The 26413-nt window shown below is 36.5% G+C and overlaps 2 protein-coding genes across 2 annotated transcripts; one reads left to right on the top strand and one right to left on the bottom strand.

The window, feature by feature from the left end:
* Positions 1-1859: 1859 nt before the first annotated feature.
* plpp6 (phospholipid phosphatase 6) lies at positions 1860-8184 on the bottom strand. The gene is made up of 2 exons (XM_055186712.2): positions 7521-8184; positions 1860-3278 (listed from the first exon to the last, which is right to left on the bottom strand). The coding sequence occupies exons 1-2, from the start codon at positions 7993-7995 to the stop codon at positions 2911-2913; spliced, it is 843 nt and encodes a 280-aa protein (XP_055042687.1). The 5' UTR covers positions 7996-8184; the 3' UTR covers positions 1860-2910.
* Positions 8185-9681: 1497 nt separating this feature from the next.
* On the top strand, positions 9682-17321 carry prdx6 (peroxiredoxin 6). Its single transcript, XM_055186507.2, has 5 exons — positions 9682-9850; positions 12039-12195; positions 13425-13571; positions 16571-16717; positions 16842-17321. The coding sequence occupies exons 1-5, from the start codon at positions 9759-9761 to the stop codon at positions 16965-16967; spliced, it is 669 nt and encodes a 222-aa protein (XP_055042482.1). The 5' UTR covers positions 9682-9758; the 3' UTR covers positions 16968-17321.
* Positions 17322-26413: the final 9092 nt, after the last annotated feature.

Here is a 26413-nt window from a genome sequence, read left to right as displayed (position 1 = left end):
CAATGTTTCCAAACTGTCATAATGACAGCGTTTCACCTGATGTATTGCTAGTCTGCAGCATATCATGGGGTTTATGGCTCTATTATAACAGCTAAGGGTTCAACCCTCAAATAACAAAAAAATAAATTCATTTGATATACAGTACCCTCCATATGTATTGGGGCAACAAAAGCAAAATTGCTGTGGAGTCAAGAAATGGTCAGGATGAAATTTGTTTGTTGGTAAAGTATGTACACTGTAAAGAAAGTTACCTGGTTGCATAACATTTTTTTGAGTTCATTCTACTTGAAAATATTGGTTGACAACAATATTTACTGAATGATGACAACAAATATTTTTAAGTTGAACTAACTCAAAATGTTAAGGCAACCAGATAACTTACTTTTTTAAGTTGAACCAACAACGTTTTTTACAGTGTAGGTGTTGAAACAATATCGGATGTTTATAAAATGTAACATACTGTGCCTCTGCCTTATATTCATCTTGACAGCAAACAGTGCAATTTTGTCTTTACTGTCCCCAATTCTTATGAGGATTATGTCAAAAAGTGCAAAATCTTGCAGAGACTGGCAAAGCCACAACAAAGATTTCAATAAAGACAAACTTATGAATTATATTCTTTGAGACACAAACATCACAGAACAACCAATGAAAAACATTAACATTTAGACATTGCACCCAAACTACAGATAACTTTCCAAATGATATACACAGTTTCAAAGTAATAAGAAACCCCATACAACACTAACATATCTTAAATTCAACAGAACTATAGAGGACACCATGTATTCTTAAAGGTCCAGTGTGTAGATTGTAGTGTTGGGCGATATGCCCCTCAGTGAGATCGTCTTACCATCAACCTGTGAGATCGCCGATTCAGGATAATATCGGGGGGCAGGGTAAAAATTTACTCATTTATGACAAGCCACTTGATTGGTGGACAAAAAAACAATCTGATTTACTCTTAAAGGAATATTCCATTTTCTTAAAAGAAAAATCCAGACAATTCACTCACCACCATGTCATCCAAAATGCCGATGTCTCTCCCCGCCCAGTCCAGAAGAAATCATGCTTCCCGAGGAAAACATTGCAGGACTTTTCTCATTTTAAATGGACTTTAATGGACACCAACAATTAATACTTAACTCAACACTTAACAGTTTCCCTCAACGGAGTTTCAAAGGACCACAAACAATCACAAACGAGGCACAAGGGTCTTATCTAGCAAAACGATTGTCATCCTTGACAAGAAAAATAAAAAAATATGTACTTTTAAACCACAACTTTTCGTCTAGGTCCGGTCCAGCGCGACCTAACGTAAATGCGTAGTGACGTAGGGAGGTCACGTGTTACATATATAAAACGCACATCTGCGGACCATTTTAAACAATAAACTGCCACAAAGACATTAATTAGTATCAGTTGACATACAACAACATAGGACCGGTCCTCTTTCAACACACTTGTAAACACTGGGGCGGAGTTTCGCGTTCGTCCTCTGTGACCTCTTGACGCATTGCGTGGGGTCAGCTGGCGCATCACGACCGGATCTACATGACGAGAAGTTGTGCTTTAAAAGTGAATATTTGTCATTCCTCTTGTCAAAAATGACAATCGTCTCGCCAGACAAGACCCCCATGGCCCGTTTGGGATTGTCCATAGTCCCTTGAAACTCCGCTGAAAAAAACTGTTAAGTGCTGAGCCAAGATTCAAATGTTGGGCTCTATTAAAGTCCATCAAAATGAGAAAAATCCTGCAATGTTTTCCCCAGAAAACACAACTTCCTCTCGACTGAACAAAGAAAGACATCAACATTTTGGATGACATGGTTGTGAGCAAACCATCTGGACCTTTCCCCCAAGAAAATGGACTTATCCTTTAAGGGCAACACCCATCATGACCGCAACCTTCTTAAAACTGATGCCATTAATCTGAGTGCGTCATTAAAGCCCAGACTAGGAAATAAAAGTTTTCATGCAAGGAAATGCACATGTTAATGTGAAACTATGATGATAATAATAATAAATTTAAAACTATAATGGGCAAACATGCAAAATATCATCAAGGCCCGCTATCTGCCATATGTCTGACTATCATCTATCGGACAACTCAAGATCTAGCGGTGATACTGTAAATTGCAACCAACGGCTCAGTTCACAGCTCACTCCCCCCTTTCAAATTGCAAAGAGAAGCTACGGTAACCACCACAGGACAACCATGTCATCGGCTGGGAAAATTTAGTGACGGAAACGCGCTCTATAGAACAGTTTGTCCTTTCAGGGCTACTGTAGAAACATCACGGTGCAAAATGGCGACTTTTATCTAAGGTAATAAAAACAATACAGGTCATTTAGTAAGGCTTTCATACACCATTAATTATTAATTTATGTATATAATATTGCATTTCTGTAAAGAGATCCTACTAAAATTTACACACTGCACCTTTAAGGTATTGGAGCCAAAGTGAAATTCACCCCTTTATCCCTTGCTTAAATGTTTAAAGATTATTTTATATTGTTTAAAGATAAAACTCTGGCTGGTGTTGAATGTTTACACCTATTATGTCAGGTGTAATATAAGACTCATAATGGTGGGGTTAATATATTTTGAGAATGAAAAATTATTTGAAGTGATGGAACAGGAGTAAGACCCCTTTACATTGCTCTCTTACAATCCATCACTTTTACTTCATACTTATTTATCTGTTCATAACAGAGCTTAATTTGATAAAACCCCCTGTACATTGCTGGAAGATGATCAATGAGGTTAATATTTTACATTCAAGTGACATTCAAACACATAAAACAACATTGACTATATTGACAACATCATCATTACCATCATACTGGCACCAATTAAGTCTGGATCCCAATTAACAGGCCCCCCAAAAATGCTGGCCATCACAACTTCTTAGTCAAGCCGTCCAATCATGCTTTGGAACGTAAGTGGAGACAACCACAGCATCTCAACCAAATTATATTGCCAGTACCCCATAAAGAAACCAAATGCAACATCCGTCACATTATGGCGTCCAAGGAGAACCCTTGAAAAACCGACAAAAGTGGCCCAGAGCAGAACGAGAAACCGAAGTGGGGCTGCCAGCACCAGATGGGCCAAAAGAAAGCGGGCACACATTGCAGCACGTGTGGCATGGCCCGATGGGAAGGAATAGCGGTCCACAGAAAACGTGGCAAACATGTCCATACGGTTATGGGCAGGACGTCGACGCCGCACTACGGCCTTGACAACACCAACCAGCACAAGGTCCAGAAGCAATGCTGAATAATAGAAAAAACAGAAACAAACACTGTGAGAGACTGCACAACCAGAATAGCAGAATTCAGATGGACATTTAGCAAACATATCATGTACATCTATGCATTTGGCAGACCCTTTATGGAGAATGACAGACAGTTTTTTTCAAAGTCACATATGAGGGTGAGTGGGTGATTCTCACGAAACCATTGAAACACCACGGCACTAATGATTTTAGCTTTAAAATGTGTAATATAGTAACAATAAAAAGCATCAGAATTAACACAATACTGTGTTCTACCTTGCACAATGTGTGATTTCAACATAAGAATTTATAATTGTAAATTTTATCTCATTTTCTGCTGAAATTCTCATTACCGCAATGTGTCCGGCTGTGTTTGAACATGCGTTATGTTGTAATTTAATAAAATTAACACAAAAATATTAAGAAAAATAATAAATGGATGTTTTGCTAGACTACTTTAGATGACAGAAAAAATATTTACTGAATATTCATGTATAATAATAATGAAGAAAAATTAGGAAAATTATGTGTCCATGCCTGATGTTCTCATCCTCCGCAACACTTTTTGAGAACAGTTTAAGCACACATACAGAATTTTAATAAAGTTTGATTTTGAGTGACCAAGCACATGGACCAGTTACTTCAAGATGGCTACCAGGTCAGATCATTTTTTTACAGTTAATTTGAAATATTGTCTTGTCAGAATGCTTACACGACATTTTGATTTTCATTACCGCAACAGATGCTTATTAAATGTTAATTTAATTAATAGAAGCATAATACTTTGATTTTAAATGCATGTGCAGAATCTCCAAATTATGTTCTTTCAGGTTTGTCATGTCATTTTGAAAATATGTCAGTGTTGATGTTTTCTGACTGTTGCGGTAATGAGATTTTTTAGGACAAATTTTTTAAATTATGTTACAAAAAGTGTTAAATGATAAGTAAAAGTTTTTTAAATTAATGTTCCCATTTACTCCAGACTTTGTTTTTCAATGTCTGGTGGGAAAAAAGTAAATTTAAGCAATTTTTACATTTTCATGCTTGACATTTTTAAAACCAAGTTTTCGTGAGAATCACCCGAGTACACATTGAGAGGATTTTTAGATTGGGGTGAACTATCCCTTTAAAGCAGCTTCGATTTCAACACAAACTAAATTATTTATACACAATTTAACAGATGCCTCTTTGAAACATATAAATAAATGTGCAGTGACAGATTACCTCAGGAATAAGATTAAGCAGGTCTGCCAGGCCTTACACATAACACATTTCACAAACAAGCTGGACAGGCTATTTAGTATATTGTCACATTAAAACCCGTCATGTTAGTAAATGGGACGTCAAAGTTACAAGGAATAAACGCATAACAAGCCTGTTGCATTTTAATAGCCCTGGCAAAAACCCCACATGAATAATGCACAGCAGAGATGAATAGACATCTGCCTCACCTGGCCATTTCTCTGGAACTTAAGAAGACACTTGAATGAGTGAATGTATAGTCCAAAAGAAAAGGGTGGGGGGGTTGCAAAGGGTAAAAAGAAAGGGGGTTATGATAGGCTTTTTACATCAGAGAAGATAATGAGTCTGAAAATGATAGGAAAGACAAGAAAATGCACAATAAGAAATCAAAATCTAAACCAACCATAGCAGGACTACAAGATATATGACTGATCTGAGTGTTGAAGGATGACTTAAAAGTTGAAGGGTGTTAAATATAGCAGTGTCCTTATAAGAGTGAATAAAGTGCAAAAATGTTATGAATAGAGTTTATTTACTTATTTCAAAATGCATTGAAAACATTACACATTCAATTCCAAACCAAAGCACAGCCCCGCCCTCCAGTTACTGTTGCTACGCCTGTCAAGCTTTCATGCCTGACAAGTCTATTACAGTATGTATGCACCGGTGTCTGACATTCCCAAGAAGATAAGTAGGTATTTTTGGCAAACAGGTGATATATCTGAGAGAGCAAGACAAAGAGGGACTGCAGTATGCATCCGAGGGATATATCCACAACATAATATGCAACCGATTAGAAAATAATTGAAGAATCAAATGGGAAACACACAAATTAAGGATCAGCTTCATTCATGCAAAGCAGGGTAAGTGAAATTTGTGAAAATACTCTAATAATTATAAACCAAACAGTGAAATAAACACAAGACATCAGCCTGACCACTTTGCAATGAATACTATCTCCCGCTTATAGAACTAACCCAGGGAGAGCCGCGGTCAGATTGGGGTACTCAGAGGTATAGGCAGTAGTCCAGTAACAAAATGCATAAATATTTTTTAAAGTATGTCAGTCAGCCTCCGTCTTGCCTTTAATCATCTTATTTTACGTTTAAATATATGCATTATAAACAAAGAACCATTTCCATGTAATGATGTACTGGGTTAGCTAGCTAGCTAACATAAACGTAGGTGTTTTTGTTAATCTTGTTGTGAATGAAGCCTTCCACACTGCTTGATCTACATCTGGCGTTTCTCCACTTTGGTTTTAGGTTTTGGGCAGGGAAAATATTCTACCACCCCGTCCAAACTTTTAGGATACCTGGGTATCAGATTTACACAATCCATACGCACAATGCTTTGGCATGTTTCCCTCGGTCGAAAGCTTGACAGACCTCATGCGCTTAGTTACGGTTGCTAATTTACGATTGGCCTGTGGCGGTTTTCGGTTCAAAAAATAGCAGTGTCAACATTTTTCTCTTTTGCCCTCTTGCTTGTGTGTTTGGGGTTGTTGTCACCCATTTTAGGGGCATTTCGTCTTCGGCAAAGGGCAACGTAATCTCTTCAAGTATTCTGATGTATTCAAACTGATCCATGTTTCCCTGTATACAATAAATAGGCCCAACACGATAGTATGAAAAACATCCCAATATATAGATTTTTGCACCACCATACTTTACAATGTAATGTGGCTGGAATTCAGGTTCTGAGTTAATCAAATTCACAAGATTTGTATTCATCTGTAAAGATTGTTGAACAAAACTTGTAATTGTCAAAAACTTTAGTTAAAGGTATTGCGGAGGATTTTCTTTTTCCGCGTGGATCATCAAGACTATTGGTCCTCCTAGTTGTCAATCAGGACAGGAGTGTTGCGCAATTGCATTTTTTTAAAAGTGGAGAAGGCGGTTCTTTTCTAAAATTCGAGAAAATCCTCCGCTACACCTTTAAACACAGAGCTTTTTTTGCGATAATCCCAAAGTTATACTAATATATACTTTGTTAAATTTATCACACTGTCATTGCTGTTGTAATACTTGACGACGTCGCTTAACATTTTTCAGAGCGATCCGCTGTAAAATGTTTTGGTCCTGCTCGATTTTCATCTACATTTAACATTTATGGTAGGGTTTCAAAACATTTTAGCATCTAGAAGTTTGATTACAGTTTACTATAGTAAGTATTACTGCTGGAATTGTTCATGTGGGAAAGAATTTCATTAATATAAATGTTGGTGTAATGTTGGGTGAGACTAGTGTGATAAAGTTTTTTACCAGCATTGTAGCAACAAAATTATAATGGATCCGAAACTCCCCTTAAAAACAAATTAACCAACTACTATTTTTGGCAGATTATATTTGTTTTACTACATATTAGGGTTACATTGTAGTTCTGGTAGTGAGACAACAGTAAGTTTGTTGATTGCTATGGTTTTATTAAAAATGCCAGTTAACTTTGTGGGTTTTTTGTTTGTCTACCCGCCTTTTAAACAGTTTGGTGATGAACAATGCCTCTTTTAGCATGGAGCACCTCTCCATAAGGCAAAAGTGTTAACTAAGTGGCTTAGGGAACAAAACTGAAAACTCCCCAGACCTAAATCCATTGAGAACTTGTTGTCAATCCTCAAGACAGTGAACAAACATAAATCCGCAACATCTGACAACTCCAAGCATTGATTATGCAAGAATGGGATGTGGCCCAGAAGTTGATTGACAGCATGCAAGAGCAAATTGCAGAGGTCTTGAAAAAGAAAGAGTCAACAACACTGCAAATTTGGACCCCTTACTGTAATTGTCAATAAAAGCCTTTGACACTTATGAAATGCTTGTAATTATATACCATAGTAACATCTGACAAAAAGATCTAAAGAACACTGAAGCAGCAACTTTGTGAAAATGAATATTTGTGTCATAATCAAAACTTTTGGCCACGGCTGTACTGCTAAAGAAAAATCATACAGGTCTGAGAAATGACATGAGGGCGAGCAAATGATTAAAGAGTGCATTACCCATGAGCAGGTTCAGCATGACCTCCTGACCGGCGGCACTGTCGCTTTTATACAGGCAGTACACGGCACCGGCAAGCCACGGGATCCCGTGACCGGAGATCTCGATGAGCTTCATGAGCGGCCGCATGCTGCCCCATGATGAGTCCTCGCAGGCGCACACACCGAGACGCTTCGACAGCCACAGGTCGATGGCCAACAGAGAGCTGAGCGCTATTTCAATGAAAGACGGGTTTAATTTCATACAGTCTTCCTCCGGTAACTGCTGCCCGCCGGTGGAGGAGGTAGACGAACTCGATCCCCTTCGTCGGCTGGGGCTCTCGGAGGCTCGGAGCCGAGCAGATGTGGGGTCGGAGCCCTGTCTCTGCAGCAGGTGCGGCGGGGGAGTTCGGCTCAGAGAAATGAACTCGTTGCGTCCGTTTCCACCGGGAGACGGGACGCTGCGCCCAGGGCTGTTCCGCGCTTTAGGTGAAGGCATTTTACTTCACTTATGCCAAGAAACGTTCGTATAATATTATTAGAGTGTCTTCAGTGTTTAAATAAATCTTTAAAGGGTCTGGTTTTCAGATCATGGTTTTAAAGGTAATAACGAAGCGATCGGACTGTTGCACCGTACAGCGCCATCTTCAAACAGCAGCTCTCTTCTTTTATTGGCAAATCGCATTTAGGAGTGCATTACTGCCATCTAGAGGTTTAACTTGGATCTGACACTGCACCTTCTCTTCGGTGGAGTACCCCTCCAATTTCCTGACCATCGATATCGATATAGCAAAAAATTCAACCAGTACTGCGTGTTCATTTCCAGCTATATAAATACAGATAATAGAAAAATTATGTCTTTAATAATCACCAGTGGTGGAAATGGTTGCAGTAAAATACTTGATAGTCCTCCTCCAGTAATTCTTGGTTATTTCTACCACCAGTGATAATAGTTGGGGATATATTATATTATAGAGGCAGAAAATCTTACTAAAAGTTGCATAGCTTTTGGCTATATCGCGTGTATAAAACTTCTACATTTTGAATCCACTCCCTCGACATGGTCCCCTATGTGGAACTAAAATAATTTTAAGGATTTCTTAGAACAATGGAAATCTAGTTGGTGAGAAATTTATAAACTATAACAAGATTTTTACCACTATAGAATATATGAGGGTAATTAATGGTTTATCACCTAAACCTGAGACGGTTTCAGCAGTAAAAACATAAACAAGCGGCTTTCGTGGTCAACACGTAACTTCCGGTAAACTCCGCTAAAAATAAATAACAACAAAGTACTTTAAGCGTAGTTTATTTATAAAACAAGCAAAATAAACAACACATAGATTACTTCGGAAACCAAAACATTTGTTATTTTGGACGAGGTATTGTTCAAGAGTTCAGTTTAGCAACTGAAACCGGAAGTAAAGTTCGGACCAGATGCGTATCGCGTCAACGCACAAGCGTCTGATGAAACCGTCTATACAGTACAGTAATAGGAGAAATACCCCATTTAATGATAATTTACACATTAGAAGAACGTTAACATATACTATTGTCCTTGTCCTCAAAGGAATAGTTGTATGGAAACAGATGTACTCTTTTATATTCTATAACAATTGTTTCTTCTTATATACTATACTATAATAATTATACATTGTAACATTATTTGATGTTTAAAGTCACTTATGCTATGTGCACTATTCAATAAAGAGTTTATTGAAGAAGAAAAACTGTATTTCTAAGGGATTTCTCTTTATTTTTACTTTTATTTATATATTCTGCATTCAAGCTGCTGGTGCAATATTGAAGTTACATGAAATATTATTATAGTCATTGTCATACTGAAAGTATTTTTAATCATGAAATAGCAATGATGCTAACAATATTAATTTGGATGTCCATTTTAAAGACAGTTTACTGGAAAATGACATGTTCTTAAGTTATGCACTTCAGGTTATTTATTGTTATTTTTTTATTTGAAATTAATTTCTAATTTAATGTTGCATATTGTCATAAAAACAGGTTTTGTTTAAATGTGTAACAACAGTGTTCGTCTTACATATGTTAAAATAACCAGTAAACTAAAAAACATGTTTAATCCTTGAACTCATGCGTAACAAATTTTATCCAATCATAAACGTCGCCCTGCCCACACGAGGATCGGCGCTTCCTGTACTGTATAAACTCCGGCTGCCAATGGTTACACGTGCCAACTGCAAACAAGGTTTAGGCTGAAGAGGAGCTGTGGAGAGAACAGTCATGCCAGGAATTTTGTTGGGAGATGTGCTTCCTAATTTTGAAGCAGACACTACTATCGGCAAGATACACTTCCATGAATTCCTGGGAAATTCGTAAGTAAATATGCTAATTGTTGTGTCGCGGTGTAGGCCTAGCTGGGTCCGATGTAATTTAATGTGGTTAGCGTACGCCTACACACGCAGCCAGTCACAAAAGAATCAGGTGATGGTGATATAAGATTGTCTGAACTGAACACCACTATGGTATTGGAAAATATCAAAACTATTTAATACTATTCATGCTTTTGAACGTAGTGTTTGTAACGTCAGTGTGCGTAAGTCAAACTGTTTACTAATGTAAATCGCTTTTTCTGCTGAATTAATAAATTCAATGTAAATATTACACGCCAGTTTATAGCGTTACAAGCTACTAATTATAATATAAAACTCTATAACCTGTCAGTAATTAACCTATTTATTTATTTATTTATCGCAGCCTAGACTTTTAATATAACATATAAGAAGTGATATCAAGAGCATGTAAGCTAAAGTATTCTGCTATCAGGAAGTTATTTAAGCACAAACCTTCTTTTTATGCCTTATGACAAAAACATTGCGTGTATGATTTCTTTTCTGTATGCAGTAACAATATGTATGCATTTTATTATGTCAGGGAAACTGTTGTAAAAGTATTTCATATACTGTTCACAGAGCAAGAGCCTTGACAATATCATAAGTTTTTATGACAGACACCTTATTGCAGTAGAAAGCAGGTAAAGTCTAGATAGTATTGCTGGTATAAGTTTTTTTTTAAATGTTTTGGAGGAGGAGGATAAAATATGCCCAGTCACTGTGACTCTTCTGGTATAACAAGGTTAGTATTGTTTAGATTTGAGCATGCGTCATTATTTTATAAATTATGGCACTGGAGGGATTTTTATATAAACTTTATGTACTTTATACATCAATTGTACTTGCTCTTTTACTTAGACATACATAAAGTATACCTGTAAATCGACATAATGGGTAACCAAACCCCAAAAAGTTTTTATTTAAGAAATCATGTTAGTTTACACGTTAATGTGTTGTTAAGCGCCCCAGGGTCAATGATCCGGCCTGAACAACCAACAATATTCAGGTTGCGCAACTGTCCCTAAATGGCCCAGATGTGTTATTTAACAAAGAAGGGGTCTGTCTGTGGTCCCCATTTCATGTCAAACTTTAAATGAGAAAGCAGAAGACCAACCATTCATCATCACATGCTTGTTGTTGCATAGTCATGCAGAAAAAGTATTTGGCATCCTTCATTCTGCATTTCCCAATTTCAACATTAGTCTGAATTAAAGTCTTTAAAAAGTCTTGTACTTGTATTAAGGGATATCATTTTATTTAAGGCTGATATTTAACTGGAACACCGTGAACAAAAGGGAACTTTTGTTGTGGTTATCTGTCTGATAGCTTTCACTGTTGTCACCACAGCTCTTCCGTCTTTTGAAAAAGAAGTGCTGTCCTATGCATTTTACCAAAACAATACTGAAAAACCTTTTTAGCCGAAGCAGCAGGGATGAATAAAGTGCAAGGCATGTGGTCAAACCAGTGGATTAAATATGATATTTTATCCAGTAATGGGGGTTTCACAGAAATTCCCAGATAAAGGAATGTTTAAGACATTAATTGGTTAAATTTATGTCTGTAGGGAGTAAATCTCCTCTATCCCTTGAGAATCTTGTGAGATGTTGCCATAATCTCACAGATGATCTCCAGACACTGTTTAGCTTTTACTGGAGACTTGTTGCTTTTGACTGGGAACAAAACCTATCATGAATCTCTAGGCGGTGATTGTATTTTCTTACAGTCCTATGATTGAGATTAAGCAGTCACATGTGAGTATCTCGGAAGTGCAATGTCGATATTTTAAAAATAAAAATCATACAAGATTCATAGCAGTTGTTTTGATTGGACTTTACATCCTGACCACTAGATAGCATACTTCTTATCTTTAAACTTAAACCGTGCCAGGAAGTACTAGCATATGGGTGCGCCACGATTTATTTTGCTTAGATTGGCATATGGTGGTGTGTGTTCCAATAGGAAATATTCCAATATCACCTCAATTTACAGTATCACATTATATTGCATCGCAACCCAGGTATCATGATGCATATCGCATCGTGATATTCTTGCCGATACACAGCCCTTCTCGATCCTGAACACCCTGCATTTCTTGTTCTTTTACACTTGATTTTTTTTACACATGAAAACTTCAGTGTCATTTTAAATCTTGCTTGTTTTTATTCTTCAGATGGGGTATCCTGTTTTCGCATCCCCGTGACTTTACTCCAGTATGTACGACTGAGCTGGCCCGAGCTGCAAAGCTCAGTGATGAGTTTAAGAAACGCGACGTGAAGATGATCGCGCTGTCTATCGACAGTGTTGAGGACCACCGTAAATGGAGTGAGGTTTGTATGCGTGCGTACTTTCATACACGTACCACAAAAGAATCAGCAACTCTTATCTGGTTGGTTTACAAGTTTCCTGCATGTGATGGCTAATAGTTTATATAACACGGATAAAACAAACTAAAACTTTATTTCTGTTGCAGCAATTGATTTAAGAATTTTTATTTTAAATGATTAATTCACTACAATAAACAACTTCAACTACAATAAAAAACAAAAGTTTTTAAGAACCTTTGACATCCAAAGAACTGTTTCAAAAAAATGTTATTTGTAGTGATTTTTTTGAGATTATAAAAAGGTATGAAGTAGTTTTTTCTAAGAACCTTTGAGGAACCAAATGTTTCTTCATTGGCAACGCTGTAAAGAATTTATTAAGCACCTTTATTTTTAATAGTTTACATACAGTAAAAGCATGAATACTTCAGTGCATGACTGATTCATTGATTTGGAAAATATATGCTCGAATATCCGATCAATTGTGTGTATTCTTAAAAAAAAACACACAAAGAAAATTCACTGCAGTCCCAAAAGAGAATTTCTTCAGCTTGTTTGTTTTAAAAATTCTTCATCTGTCCCTGATCCCTGGACAGGACATCTGGCTTACCAGAGGTCTGAATTGGGCCAAAAGCGTCATCGTAGCATGTAAAAACATTCATTTGGACATAAAAAGTAGCTTGTGTTGTACGTCCTCTTTGTATTGTAAATCCTGATTTTGCCAAGTCTGAAGTTTTTTTTTATTCGCTGTCTGTAAACTCTGACCCTTTTACTGGACCTGAACAAAACTTTTACACCCACGCACACCTTTGGCTTAATGCTTGTGTGTCTGGGTTCCTGTGAATAAACCAGACACTCAGTTCCCACAGTATGTGATAGCGGTCAGGGTGAACTAAAAAGTTCAGCTTTTCTAACCACAACACTCTAAGTATGCAGAGGTCTGCATATTCTAAAGTGATGCTCTAAATACATCTGAAAATACATTTTATACTGCATTGTTTCTTTCGTCGCGTCTGCTTTCAAGATGTTAAATAATATACATTTTATAAAAAATATATTTTAATTACAGAGGGTGAAGCACTGGCCCGATCGGGCAAGTGACAATACTTTTTACTGGCCCGAACGTCTCTCACGCTTGCCCCGGGCCACCAGGCAGTCCTTTATGTTTAGCCTTGTAGTAAATGGACAAATACTAAATTGATTATAAATTGAAAACCTTTTTCTGTTCTCTTAAGGATATTATGGCATTTAATCAAGAGAAGACATGCAGTCCCCTGCCGTATCCAATCATAGCAGATGATAAGAGGGAGTTGGCGGTCTTGTTGGGGATGCTGGACCCTGATGAGAGGGACAAAGATGGGATGCCCCTCACTGCCCGCTGTGTGAGTTTCCATAACAAGCATGCTTCAGAATATGAGCTATATTATTTACCTTTAGTCAATATCCACAGTAGGATTTAGCTGCATATTACTGTATATAAAAGGTTTTCAAACTGGGGTCTGGTTCCAAAGGGTCACCAGAAAATTTTAAGAGGAAAAAAGTGTGAAAAGTGTTTGCTGTCTTTATAATATCACATTTACTATTTATCTAGCAGTTTAAATGTGTCTTAATATATATTTTAGGAAAGGGGTTCCTTTAGGAAAGGTTCATCGTGTGGGGGTCCCTGCATCAAAAAGTTTGAAAAGCCCTGCTGTACACAATAGATCATTGACTGCTGTTAAACAATAACATTAAAAAGTTAATGTTTGCATAAGTAGACATGTGACAGGTCTTCAGTGAGATGACGGTTTATGGTTTTGGCCAGTAAACATGTTGCAATAGGCAGTGATTGTGAAACTGATCTGCTCGACTAAATTTCTGTTGAGTTTCTGCTACGTGTAACGCATCCAAAGCCCCTATGCCTGCCGAACATGAATCATATCATTTTGCTCTTAAGTCACGTACTGTATCAGGGATGTAACGGTTCTTTGTAAAAATCCAAACCGTGCCTTTCGCCTCCCTCGGGTCGGTACACGTTTAAATAAATGTTTTGGTGAGGTAACTAAAAAACAGCCGAAGCTTTGCTAACCACTGCGTGTGACTACTGTAAAAACATATCGCCTGTGTTTCACGTCCATACCGAGCTGTCCAGTCAACTGTGCTGTATGTCAATCACTTTGATTGCACTAATTTTATATACTAATATACGTCGTATATATGAAGAGTTTTGTTGCAAAACGAGAGAAATCCATTTTTAACATTTTTGTCAATGTTTATTATTATGTTATCATGTTATTATTTTGTTTTGTGGTGCTACTTAGCTGTACTTTGTAAGTTATGAAGGTTTAAATCAAAACAAATCAACTGTAGTTGAATTGAAATTCATTGGAATGCACAACCAAAAAACGAGATTTCTGAAAAATTATTATCTCGTTTTGCAATGAAACTCTTCATGTATTTGGCCACTTTATATTTGGCCATCTGCTAACGTCTTCTATTCACTCCACTATAGTACACGGATCTGGAAGCTGTGTTGAAAAAGTTGACAAGTTAACTTTATAAAATAACTTTGTCTGACTGTGTTGCTTCACTGTTGATTCTTGCGATACTTCCGTTGCCAAAATGCGCACGCATGCGTTCCCACGTCATCATTGTGTACAAACAGTAAGGGTCTATTCAAAACAGAGGAACGTCCCATATGTTACTGGATGACATTAGGCGTAATATGCAAGTTTGATTGCGAGATTATGCACAAGTGTAGGAATTGCCAAAACAACTTAAACAGCCACTACTATCCACCTGTTTTTTGATGTAAATGTGGGCGCCGTCATCTTTGAGCTTTCTTGTTTATGACTTATGGTGAGCCACTAAAGCTAATGGTAGTCTATTGCGAAGGACACAAGTGTGCCGTTTTGACTGGCTGTTTAATGTTTATTATGAAATCCAGAAAGACTGACATAATTTGTGCAGTTAAGGGTTGCCATAATGGCTAATACAAACGCAGTAAATCTCTACAAAACATTAGTATTAACCATAATCCACGCACAAGAACTGAATGTTTATGTGGTGCACATGCACTCATGATCTGTATTTACAAATCCATCCAGTAAAACCTTTCATAGAAACTGCCATAAATACAATAATTGTTTAAAAACAACTAAATATGCTGATAAAAGTGTTTATTTATTCTGCTACTATATATTATTACAAAAATGCGATTACAGTACAGAGTATATACGACCTAATCTGCTTATTTAATGTTTATAATAGTTCGTAATGTGTTAGCGCATACTTTTGTTATGTTTTAAATGAAAAAGCAAATACTTTAAAAAGTACAGCAAATAATTTCAAAAGCTCATGTCTCCACCTAGTGCGTAAGAAGCGATGTAATAATATTTTCATAAAACGAAAACAATACTCAATACATGTAGTAGTTTAATATGTTTATTATAGTTTGTTCAAATAACTTAAGTTACAATGTGTTGAATGAGGATGATACAGCTGATGGTGTCAGACCGTGAGAAGCTTGATGTGTCGCCATAAACAAGTCCATTAAAAATTACTGTTTAGAAAAACCTCACACCAGAGGGACAGTTGTGACATTTTAAACCATCCCCTGAAAAAAAAACGAAGTCTTGGTAAATTCCATGTACAAACACTTGACCATTGTAAAGATACTGGTATGTCTGTGTGGTTTTATATTTGCGCATTGAAGACCCGTCACCTCCGATCAACAACACGTAATGATTGAATATATCTTCATATATCAAGCCACTTCTTAATTTCATCCTCACACTGGTTCGTACGTGGCAGTTGTAGTAAATATTAACTGTTTAAATCATGTTTTATGCGTGCTCCCACGACACTGTTTTCTACCGGCTGGCTATTGAATCAGAAGTCTTGCACAAAGAAGGGAAATGCGTCACATCACTTACTTCCGTGTTCGAAAAAAGGTAAATACACTATGCTAATTCATACAGGCACATATACTGTAAAACAATACTAGGTTTATTGCCATTTGTCAAAAAAGTGAAGCTATTCAGCTGTAGAAGATACTGTTTAAAGCTCTTGAAACGCTTGATGGCACCTCTTCGCCTTATGTACTTTAGCAGCAGTTATACATCTATGATGAAACTCGCATCAAAACTGAGAACGAACTGACAAACGCACAGAACTTGACATTTCGACATCCATGGCAACTGGAAGTTACTTACAGTGCTTTCCTTTTTACAATCCAAAATGTAATCTGCTGTCACTTTGTAACAAACATGCCACACACACTGTCTGTCAAAAATAAGAGTCTTTGAATATGGTTAGCATCTTGAGATCACCAGCTTAGACACTGGACAAAGCTGAAATTGAGTGAATGTACCAATTTTTTTCTATACGTCCTATATTTCAGGTCTTTATTGTCGGTCCTGATAAGAGACTAAAGCTGTCCGTTCTCTATCCGGCCACTACGGGGCGCAATTTTGATGAGATTCTCCGTGTCATAGACTCTCTACAGTTGACGGCAACCAAAAAGGTGGCCACACCTGTGGACTGGAAGGTATGTTTGTATTACAGCTAGATTTCTGTTTTTTTCTACATCATTTCTTTAATAAACAGTTTTAATGGTCTGTTTGATTTTAAATATAATAATATAGTAAGTGTATTTTATTTTCTTTATCAAGCCTGGTCAGGAGGTCATGGTCATCCCTTCCCTCTCAGAAGAAGAGGCCAAAAAGCTGTTCCCAGCTGGGTTTACCACCAAAGATGTGCCTTCTGGGAAAAAATATATACGCTACACTAAACTGTAACTGAGAAAGGAATCTACATAAGGAGGAAATGCTGCAAAAATATAGCACTTACAGTACCTGACATTAGCTCTTAGTCCAAAACCTGTTTCTAGAGGCCCGTACCCTTCTCGAACAGTACACCATTTAAACGTTTCTATGCTTTAACTCATCAGATTGTTATTATAGTAGAGTACACTCAGTCATCCAAATATGTGGTCCTCCAGGAACAGATTTAGGAATTGCTTTTTGCTGTCCTTTGATTCAGACTTGAGAGGCAATCATCAGAATCTAACTGGTTCAATGTAGTTTGACACTTTACAATATAATGATTGTATCGTGCCTTACTTTCAATAAAATTGTTTCTTTTGTAATTTATGATGTTTCATGTTGATATTTTTTTCATTGATACTGAATGTATAATCAGACATTGAACACAAAAGCTTTAGTAGTTCATGCGTATGATGTGTCCCTTACCAGGCATGTGTAAAATGTAACTTGGAAACTGTAAGACTTAATTTTTATGAAGCTGTAAACCATAAAGTGGCCTTATGTAACCTGAATTGGTCCAATAAAATGGTAGTGTAAACATTAATAAAGTGAGACCTATGTGGTGCAGAAATTGTGCTCAAAAGTAAATAAGTGGCTTACATGAACTTTACCACCCTTGAGAGAGTAAAAGAAACTTTAGTTTTAGTCTCTTAAATCACAGTTTAGCCCTTTTACTTAATGGTCATGAATGGACTTATTCGACTCATCAGTGTGTTATACCAAAGAACCACCAACACCATTAAGTTAGAATGAATAAATGTTATTGTCTTCTCAAATATTTATTTCAATATTTGCTTGCATTTATTTTTGTATTCATGTTGATTAATTTAAATTAATGATACAAACAGATTATTTTAATTTCTTTTATTATTTTAATTTCAGATCATTTTAACTTCAGCTATTGAATTGTCGCTACATTAAAAAAAATATTTTCTGTATTTATTCTTTATTGGATAGTTATACTAATATTAGTAATAATATGATAATAAAATAAAACAAATGTATTCATATATTAGTTTTAACCAATTAGTAATTTATAATAAATGTATACATTTGTGAGACCTGTTTTGTCTTGTATCCCCACAGTTACCCCACAGAGTATTACATGGTTCATTCGTCTTCGAAAAAGTTTGAACAATTGTACCCAGTTTACAATGAAATTCATTACATATGTAAAAGAAAACACACCATAAGCATACAACGCAACATATGTGATCCTGGACCACAAAACCCGTCGTACACTGCAAAAAATTATTTTCAAGAAAAAGTTTCTTAGTATTTTTACTTTATTGTTTTCAGTAGAAATATCTAAAGATATCTTAAATTAGGATGCTTTTTCTTGATGAGCAAAATGACCCAAGAAAATAAGTCTAGTTTTTAGACCAAAAATATCAAATTTAAGTGATTTTGTGCATTAAACAGAAAACTCTGCCAATGGGGTATGCAAAAAATTCTTGAAAATTAGATTTTCAGATTTTTTTGCTTGTTTTATGCTCAAAATCACTTAATGATATTTGTGGTCTAAAAACTAGTCTTAATTTATCTGAATATAAGAATTTTTAGATATTTTTACTCAAAACAAGAACAAAATACAAAGATTTTTTTTTCTTGAAAATATTTTCTTTTGCAGTGAACACTGAAAAAAATGACTTTCATACTCATTATTTTGTCTTGTTTTCAGTAGAAATATAAATTTTATTTTTTAAATCAACATGTATTTTCTTGATGAGCAAAACGATGTAAGAAAATAAGGCTATAAAACAAGCTAAATTATCTGCCAACGGGGTGAGACATTTTTGCTTAAAGTGTTTAAGAAAAAAATAAATCTTATTTTAAGATTTTTTTCTCACCCCATTGGCATATATTTTTGCTTGTTTTAATCACAGATTAACTTAAATTGTATATTTTTTGTCTAAAACTAGACTTATTTTCTTAGGTCATTTTGCTTATCAAGAAAAAGCATCTTAATTTAAGAATTTTTAGATATTTCTACTGAAAATAAGACAAAAATACTACGTAAGAAAGTCATTTTTGCAGTGTAAGTCGCACAGGTATTGCTTGATTTTTCAGAACATTTTAACCAAATGCTTTCAAAAAGTGGTGGGGACAAAATCAGCCAATTCAAAAAGTGGTGAGGACATGTCCCCTGTGTCCCCAGTGTAAATGACACCTATGATTGTACCAAAAGAATTTTCATCCACCAATTTTTTATTTATATGAAAAATATACATGTAAAATCTTCTCTTGATGCAATAACCAGTAGGTGGCAGTATAAGATCTCTAATACAATCCCTGAACTTTGGTTTAATACAAACTACAACAACAGGTCAAATGTTCAATGTTTATTCCAGAAGCTTAAGGTGTTATTCATTAACATGACAAATTACGTAATCACCCTGCTGGCATGCTGCTGAACATTCAGGCTATGTTGATTGACCCCAAAAGGCATCCGGGTGATCTCAAACTGTGAAGCGAAACGTCAATGCTGGGTGTCGATGAGGCATGAAACTAGGCTGTGTTATCGCAAGCATTCCATTTGTCCATTAAAAACTGAAAAATGTTCTCGCACACAGCCACTTAACTTGAGTAAATCATTGACATACAATCCACGGTCCAGGGTTACCAGCAGGAAGCGCTTTCCTCGGGGTTGGCCCTGGGCACTGAGGAGCAGGTGATAGCTGTAGTGATGAGAGCACAGGGACAAGCAAAGGGTTTAGGTTACCAGAACTATTCAACCTATGTAACTGTAGCTCGTGTAACGTTGAAGGTCATGGGAGCAATGTGGCACAAGGGCCAGATGCTCTTTTGCTTCAGAGAACAGATCTCTCTCTCTCTCCCATTTCCCCCCCAGAATGTCATAAAGATAACAGGGATTCCCCTCTCAGTCCATAAAGAACAGTGAAGTGCAGGCAGCATAAAGCCACGCCCCAAGTGCCACTGTTTCCAGGATGCAGGTCTGACAAACCAATGGCAATGCCCGTAACCCTCTCACCCCCTCAGCTGCAAAACTTCCTCGGGCGAGAGCGTGACCTTCTTTGCTGGTAATTAAAGAAACCTTTTGCCTCAACGAAGTTTCAATACTTTATTAAAATCAGGCACCGCTAGATGGCAGTAGCGCTTCACTATATTGGATTACAGCTCGACAACATACTGAACTTTGCTCTTGGAGTCTGCCAAGGTACTGTGTTTCAATGTGCTTTCGACAGGCTAAGGTAACCATATCACAATATACTCAACTCTTTTAACCGCCGTTGGCGTTTAGCGGCGTTTGCACCCTAGTTCCTCAAACACCATTCTCCGAACCCAATTTTATGCTTTTAACCCAAGCATATTGAGCCACAGGTACACCGGAAAAAGATCACAGAGCCAATGGAAATGTTGTTTATTGCTTTAAGTTACCTCACTGAAATTCAACATTGTGAGCCTGTCTGCGAAAACGCAGCCTATGTTACTGTCGTTTTTTGTGTGTGTTTTACATTGCAAAAAATGAATTTCTTTCTTAGTATTTTTGTTTTTTCAGTACAAATATAAAAAAATTAAATTAAATTAAGATGCATTTCCCGATAAGCAAAATGACCCAAAAAACATATAATTTAAGTAAATTTGTGCTTAAAACAAGCAAAATAAATAAATAAAATCTGCCAATGGGGTAAGAAAATAAATATTGATCTTTTTTCTTAAACACTTAATTAAAAAAATGTAAGATACATTTTTTGCTTGTTTTAAGCACATATTGTATATTTTGTCTAAAAACTAGACTTATTTTCTTAGGTCATTTTGCTCACCAAGAAAATACATCTTGATTTAAAAAATTTTATTGTACTGTTTTCTTAATAAAATCATCCTATAGACCGTTTCAGCAGTAACAACATAAACAAGCGGCTGTTGCGGTCAGCACTTAACTTCCGGTAAACTCCGCTAAGTAAGGGATAATGTAGAGGCAGCCGGTAGTTATTGGGAAATAAGCCCCGACAGTGTGATCAGGACCCGGCTACTTGCCACATAAGAAAAAAACTGGACATGAATATGAATTTGAAACATTTTATTGGCATATTTGTTTTAAATTAACATTTTTATCCTTCCGCGAAACTTTGCACAGCATAAAATGATCGTAATACCTTATTAAGATCCGCTGCTTCATACTTGTCTGTCTGTTTCTCTTTTAGCCAGTCTTTGAGAAGTTTTAATCCCCATTCTGTATTTTTGTGTGTGTGTTGGCTTCGTAGCTGTCATGCTCTATTTTGTCAAGTTCAGTCTCAGTAAGCTGTCTGTGTCTTGTCGTGGTTGTCCAGTGTTTGTCACAAGATGGCGCCATACAGACAGTAATCTTTATTGATCTTTATTGGCGCGGAGCGATTTTACTCATGCAAGTAGTCCGGCTATGCGTTATTAATTTGGAGCGGTTATTATTTGAAAAGAACGAACCTGCAAATGTCTCAACTGACCAATCAGAATCAAGCATTCCAGAGAGCCGTGTAATAAGAGTAAATAACAACAGAGTTCTTTAAACGTAGTTTATTTATATAACAAGCAAGAAACAACACATAGATTACCTAGGAAACCAAAACATTTGTTATTTTCGACAAGTCATTTGTTCAAGAGATCAGTTTAGCAACTAGTCAGACCATTAAAAACTAAACCGGAAGTAAGGTTCGGATCCAGACGTGTATCACGTGCGTCCGATGAAACGGTCTATATAACGTAAAGAACATTCTCTGAACATATAGGGGTGGTTTCCTGGACAGGGATTAGATTAAGCCAGGACTAGGCCTTGGTTTAAATACTTGTACTCTGAGGTACAATTAACTTTTTACCTCGTCAATTAAGAAAAAACGCTTCCCTGCCAAAGATGAATTTTTACCATAGACTGTAAAAAATATGGACGTAGTGTCTGTGACCTCACCCATAGGTTTATGAAGAGCTTTTTTGAAGCCAATAGTAGACGGTGCCTGCCGTCGCCAACTTGGCTGCGCGTCACCACGCATTACTCGCAGATAACCGAAAATGGGTACAAAGACGGGACGTGGGTGAAGCTGAGGGGGCTGGTTGCTGAAACCACGCCTGCCTAGCTTGACTAGTGACAGCAGTGGCTGTTCACGTGTCACTCAAGTGGGCCACGCCCTTAATTATGCAGCACTTTAAGGCGTAATATAATTTAAACGGATGGGTTACAAATAAATTCACCCCCAACACAGTTGTCATGAAGCGAGACATTAGCTATAGACCAAAAACACTTTTTTGCACCAGGCTGTAAACATATTATTTTCTACTGTAAAGTTGGGCATTTTAACATGGGGGTCTAGTGGAATTGAATCCCTTTTGGAGCCTCTAGTGGCCAGTCGATGAACTGCAATTTAAATCACTTCCGTATTGGCTTCATCAGAGAGATCGGATGGTTGCCCCTCGGTTTTTAAATATATATTTCCGCTATTATGCACTAGGTTGCACCCTTACCGACCTTATAAAACAATATGGGGTGGTTTCAGGGATTAGCTTAAGCCAGGACTAGGCCTTAGTTTAATGAATAATAACCAGTTTTAACAAACATATCCTACTAAAAACATTACTTGTGTGCATTATGAGGCAAAACAAAGGGCACTGATGTATTTAAGATATGTCAGTGCAAGTTGTTTTCAGTTTGGACAGCTCTTACATTTATTTTAGTCTATGAATCCCTGTCAGGGAAACCGGCCCGTCAGCGTTTACTTATCCAAAACCAGTAAATACTCTGTGTATGTTTTGATCATCATTCTGAATGTGATCTTTTTTACAAAATCAAATTATCTCAGCTTTTTTTTGAAAACTTCTCATCTACTCATATTTGAGACAGGTGATAAAAGAGAACTTTGATATATTGTATGTATGAACATTTTCAGGAAAGCATTACACTTTTGTGAAAATCATAAATGCTGAAGCTTGGCAGGCAACTTTTGAAAAAATGCTGGCAGGGAAAGAGTTAAAATTTTTGAAGAATTGGGCATGTCTGAATTTTAAAGAGTCATCTACCCACATACTTTGGAGTAAATTGATAAAAATAGTCTTATTTTACAGGAAACATATTTTTTATTTTGATGATGCAGTTTCGATTTATTTTAACTTTCTTTGAGTTAATAGTTGCTGTAAATTATAAAAATAGAGTTAAATTAGCTAATGTTATTTCAAATGCATTTTTATCATTTATAGCAACTCCTCACTAGTCAGGAAATTTAAGTTAATTAACTTCTATTTTACAGTGTAGTTTTAAAAATTTACAGAAAAGATTGAATCAGATAATAATTTTATATTGACATGGACATGAATATAATCTTGTAGCATTCATTTTCTTCTTTTTCTAGAATTTTCTTGACAAAAGTATTAATTTTGACTTTAAATAGCTCCTTATACCACTAAGCGTGTCCGAGTATATCTGTGTGTTTTTGTATGGTACTGAAATATGCGGCCTGCTCAGTATTTGTCTGTGTTATCTATAATATAAAAGGTAACAGGAGAACCCAAGACAATAACCAGCTGCAGGGTTTATGTGACAGATGAGAAATGGGGGTTGTTCGAGGTTAAAGGAAAGTTTTCGCAGGAATATTCTCTCACACTTCATATGTACATATCACAGACAAAAGCAGAGCTAAGCAGCCCCCTCTACAGTGATCAAACACATTTCCCACATACCAGACCACAATGTCGAGTGTCAGAATATTATGAGTGACAGACGTCGCCTCTTTCCCTGAAACTAAACTCGCACACGCACAATCACAGTCAGACGGTCGGTCTCCATCGTCTGACTCCTAAGGGGGTGCTACACCCGCCACTCTCCCAGAATAACCTCTGTCTAGCCGGTGCTACATAAGGGACTCGTGCTGCGTGTGTTTTGGTGCGTGTGTCTCAGTGGTGCCAGCAGCCCATAGACTACGGCCCTGCTGGGACCTATACTTATGCGAGAGTATCTATTGGTGAGCCGTGAGTAGTAAAGCGTGTGTGTGTGCTGTGGGGACGCCAATCTGACAGTGTGCCAGATGTCAGCTGGTATCATATATCAGTCAACAACAGAGAGCTCAGTCCCCACGGACCTCTGTGCTTTCCACCTAGCGTTTGTCTGCCCAGATCTGCCAAACAAAGGGAAAACGCATTGGTGGATTCGATTTTTTTTTACCATAGCTAATGAGAAGCGATTCCACGTTTGGTGGTTTTCATTCCAGCTGGGCATCTAGGCTTTTTTACTTTATAAAGTGGTTAAAAAAAGCCTCAGGGCTGTCAGTTTTGTATGTTAAGGTGATTATGTTCTGATGTCCCCCTTCACCCCGAACTGGTAGATCGCTTTTGGTTCATATGAGTATGACCTGGTGGGCAGTAATAACATTTGGGTTTAAAGAATTGATGTTTAAATGTGGTGCCCATTTGTGATTTGTATCTGCAGGAGCATATGAACCCCAATGGCTTTCAAAAAGTACTGTAACAAGTCACTCCATCTACATGTCAAGCAGAATTTCATTTCATTAGCCATATGGTTTCTTCATCCAGCTTTGCAGTGTATTGTCAGTTGCCGGGTGATGGATCTTTATTTTCAGTTTGTAGGTTTACGCTGTTATCAAAGTCTCGGTTTATGTCTGTCATAGTCCTAAGATGTTTTCAGACCATTTTTGGATTGTTTTACAGCGAAATTAGGTCAGTGTTACAGTTCCACAGAACTAAATGGAGACACTTGACTTCCTGTAGGGCATGCTGTCATGCAGGGTGACAAATAGGATGTGGAGGTGATAAATTATTAAAGGGTCATATAATACTAAACAACACTTTCTTAGATGTTAACAGGGATGGTTGTGTTGTACATCATAGAAGACAATGTTAGCATATGTTCATTTTAACTGTAGGAGAGAAGTAGGCACATTTGTGCATTTTGCTCTATTTTCATCTTGCAGGTTTAAAAATATACATTGTGCCAACGTCACAAGTTGGCGATGTAATGCACAAACCGCTTTAGGAAGAGAGTTCTGACAGCGGTCTAAAAAGCTCAGCCGTCATGTGATTCATGTCTTTAGTTAAACTCATAGTGGGTTGGGCTACTAAAATAATTTGAGTTAGAGGCAAAAAGATGTTATTTTTCTTAATTAATCGTCAAGAAATTAATTGATTTACAATATTTATATATCAAAACAATATGTGTAAGTAGTATTTTTATGTAGTCACATCAACAATGTTTTTTTGACAATTAAAATCCACTAATATAGGAAGATTAGTGTGGTATGTGCTGTTAATATTTTACACTCCGACATTTTTAAAGCTTTAAAATGCATAACACTGTGTAGTATGTAAGCTTTTACATGTGTTTATGCATGTTAATATTTGTTTTTAATTTAATGTGTGCCGTGTATATATACACATTGTGCCTGTTTGAATTATAAATATACAAAGAACAACATTAAAAAAGACTCAAGGCACTTTTCATTTAATTTATTGTAAATTATATTGTTTTATTTTTGTTGTGAATATGGTCATCTTCATCACTTTCAATTAATATTAATCCCTGAACATATTAATATTTGCTTTTTATTAATACAATTTATTAAATTATTAACCAGCAGAATCACAGTGCCAAAAACACTCCAGCCATACATTTTATGCATAAATATGCATTATGTACCGCCATTGTGCTTAACAGTCTCTCTAATTACTCAGTAATGGATGAATCTGCATTAAGATACATCATTTACCATTAAAAGGCTGTTTGTGGTTTGTTATGGGTTGTAAACATTATCCTCAAGTCTGATCCGTTTTCTACTAACATCCCCTAAATGTACTAATTTAATGAGAAATAATCCACTAAAAATGCATTGAGGAACAAAGTAATTTGATTCATATGTAATATTGCTAATATGCAATTCTTTTTAAAAATGTCTTAAAGGGACACTCCTCTTTTTTTGAAAATATGCTCATTTTCCAGCTCCCCTAGAGTTAAACATTTGATTTTTACTGTTTTGGAATCATAATCCATTGAATCTGATTAGACCATTAGCATTGCGCTAAAAATAACCAAAGAGTTTCGATATTGTTTTCTATTTAAAACTCGACTCTTCTGTAGTTACATCATGTACTATGACCAAAGGAAAATTAAAAGTTGCGATTTTCTAGGCGATATGGCAAGGAACTACACTCTTAGAAACAATTTGTTAAAAACAACACATTAGTGTTGATTCTGGGACAACACACTAAATGTGTTTAGTGAATCCACCCATCTCTGTGTTATTATTGAAACAACACATTTTGTGTTACTTTTTTAACTTTTGTTTTTATTGTAACACAAAATCAACACAAAATGACACATAATGTGTTAAAATTACACATACTGTGTTAAAAGCTTAACGCACAAAAATGCATTTAAAAATTAACACATCCTTTCCAGTGGCGGCTCGTGACTGCTCATCCGAGGG

The sequence above is a fragment of the Misgurnus anguillicaudatus genome, chromosome 18, assembly GCF_027580225.2.
Source record: "Misgurnus anguillicaudatus chromosome 18, ASM2758022v2, whole genome shotgun sequence".
NCBI lineage: Eukaryota > Metazoa > Chordata > Actinopteri > Cypriniformes > Cobitidae > Misgurnus > Misgurnus anguillicaudatus.
This window is presented reverse-complemented; position numbering and strand designations above follow the sequence as displayed.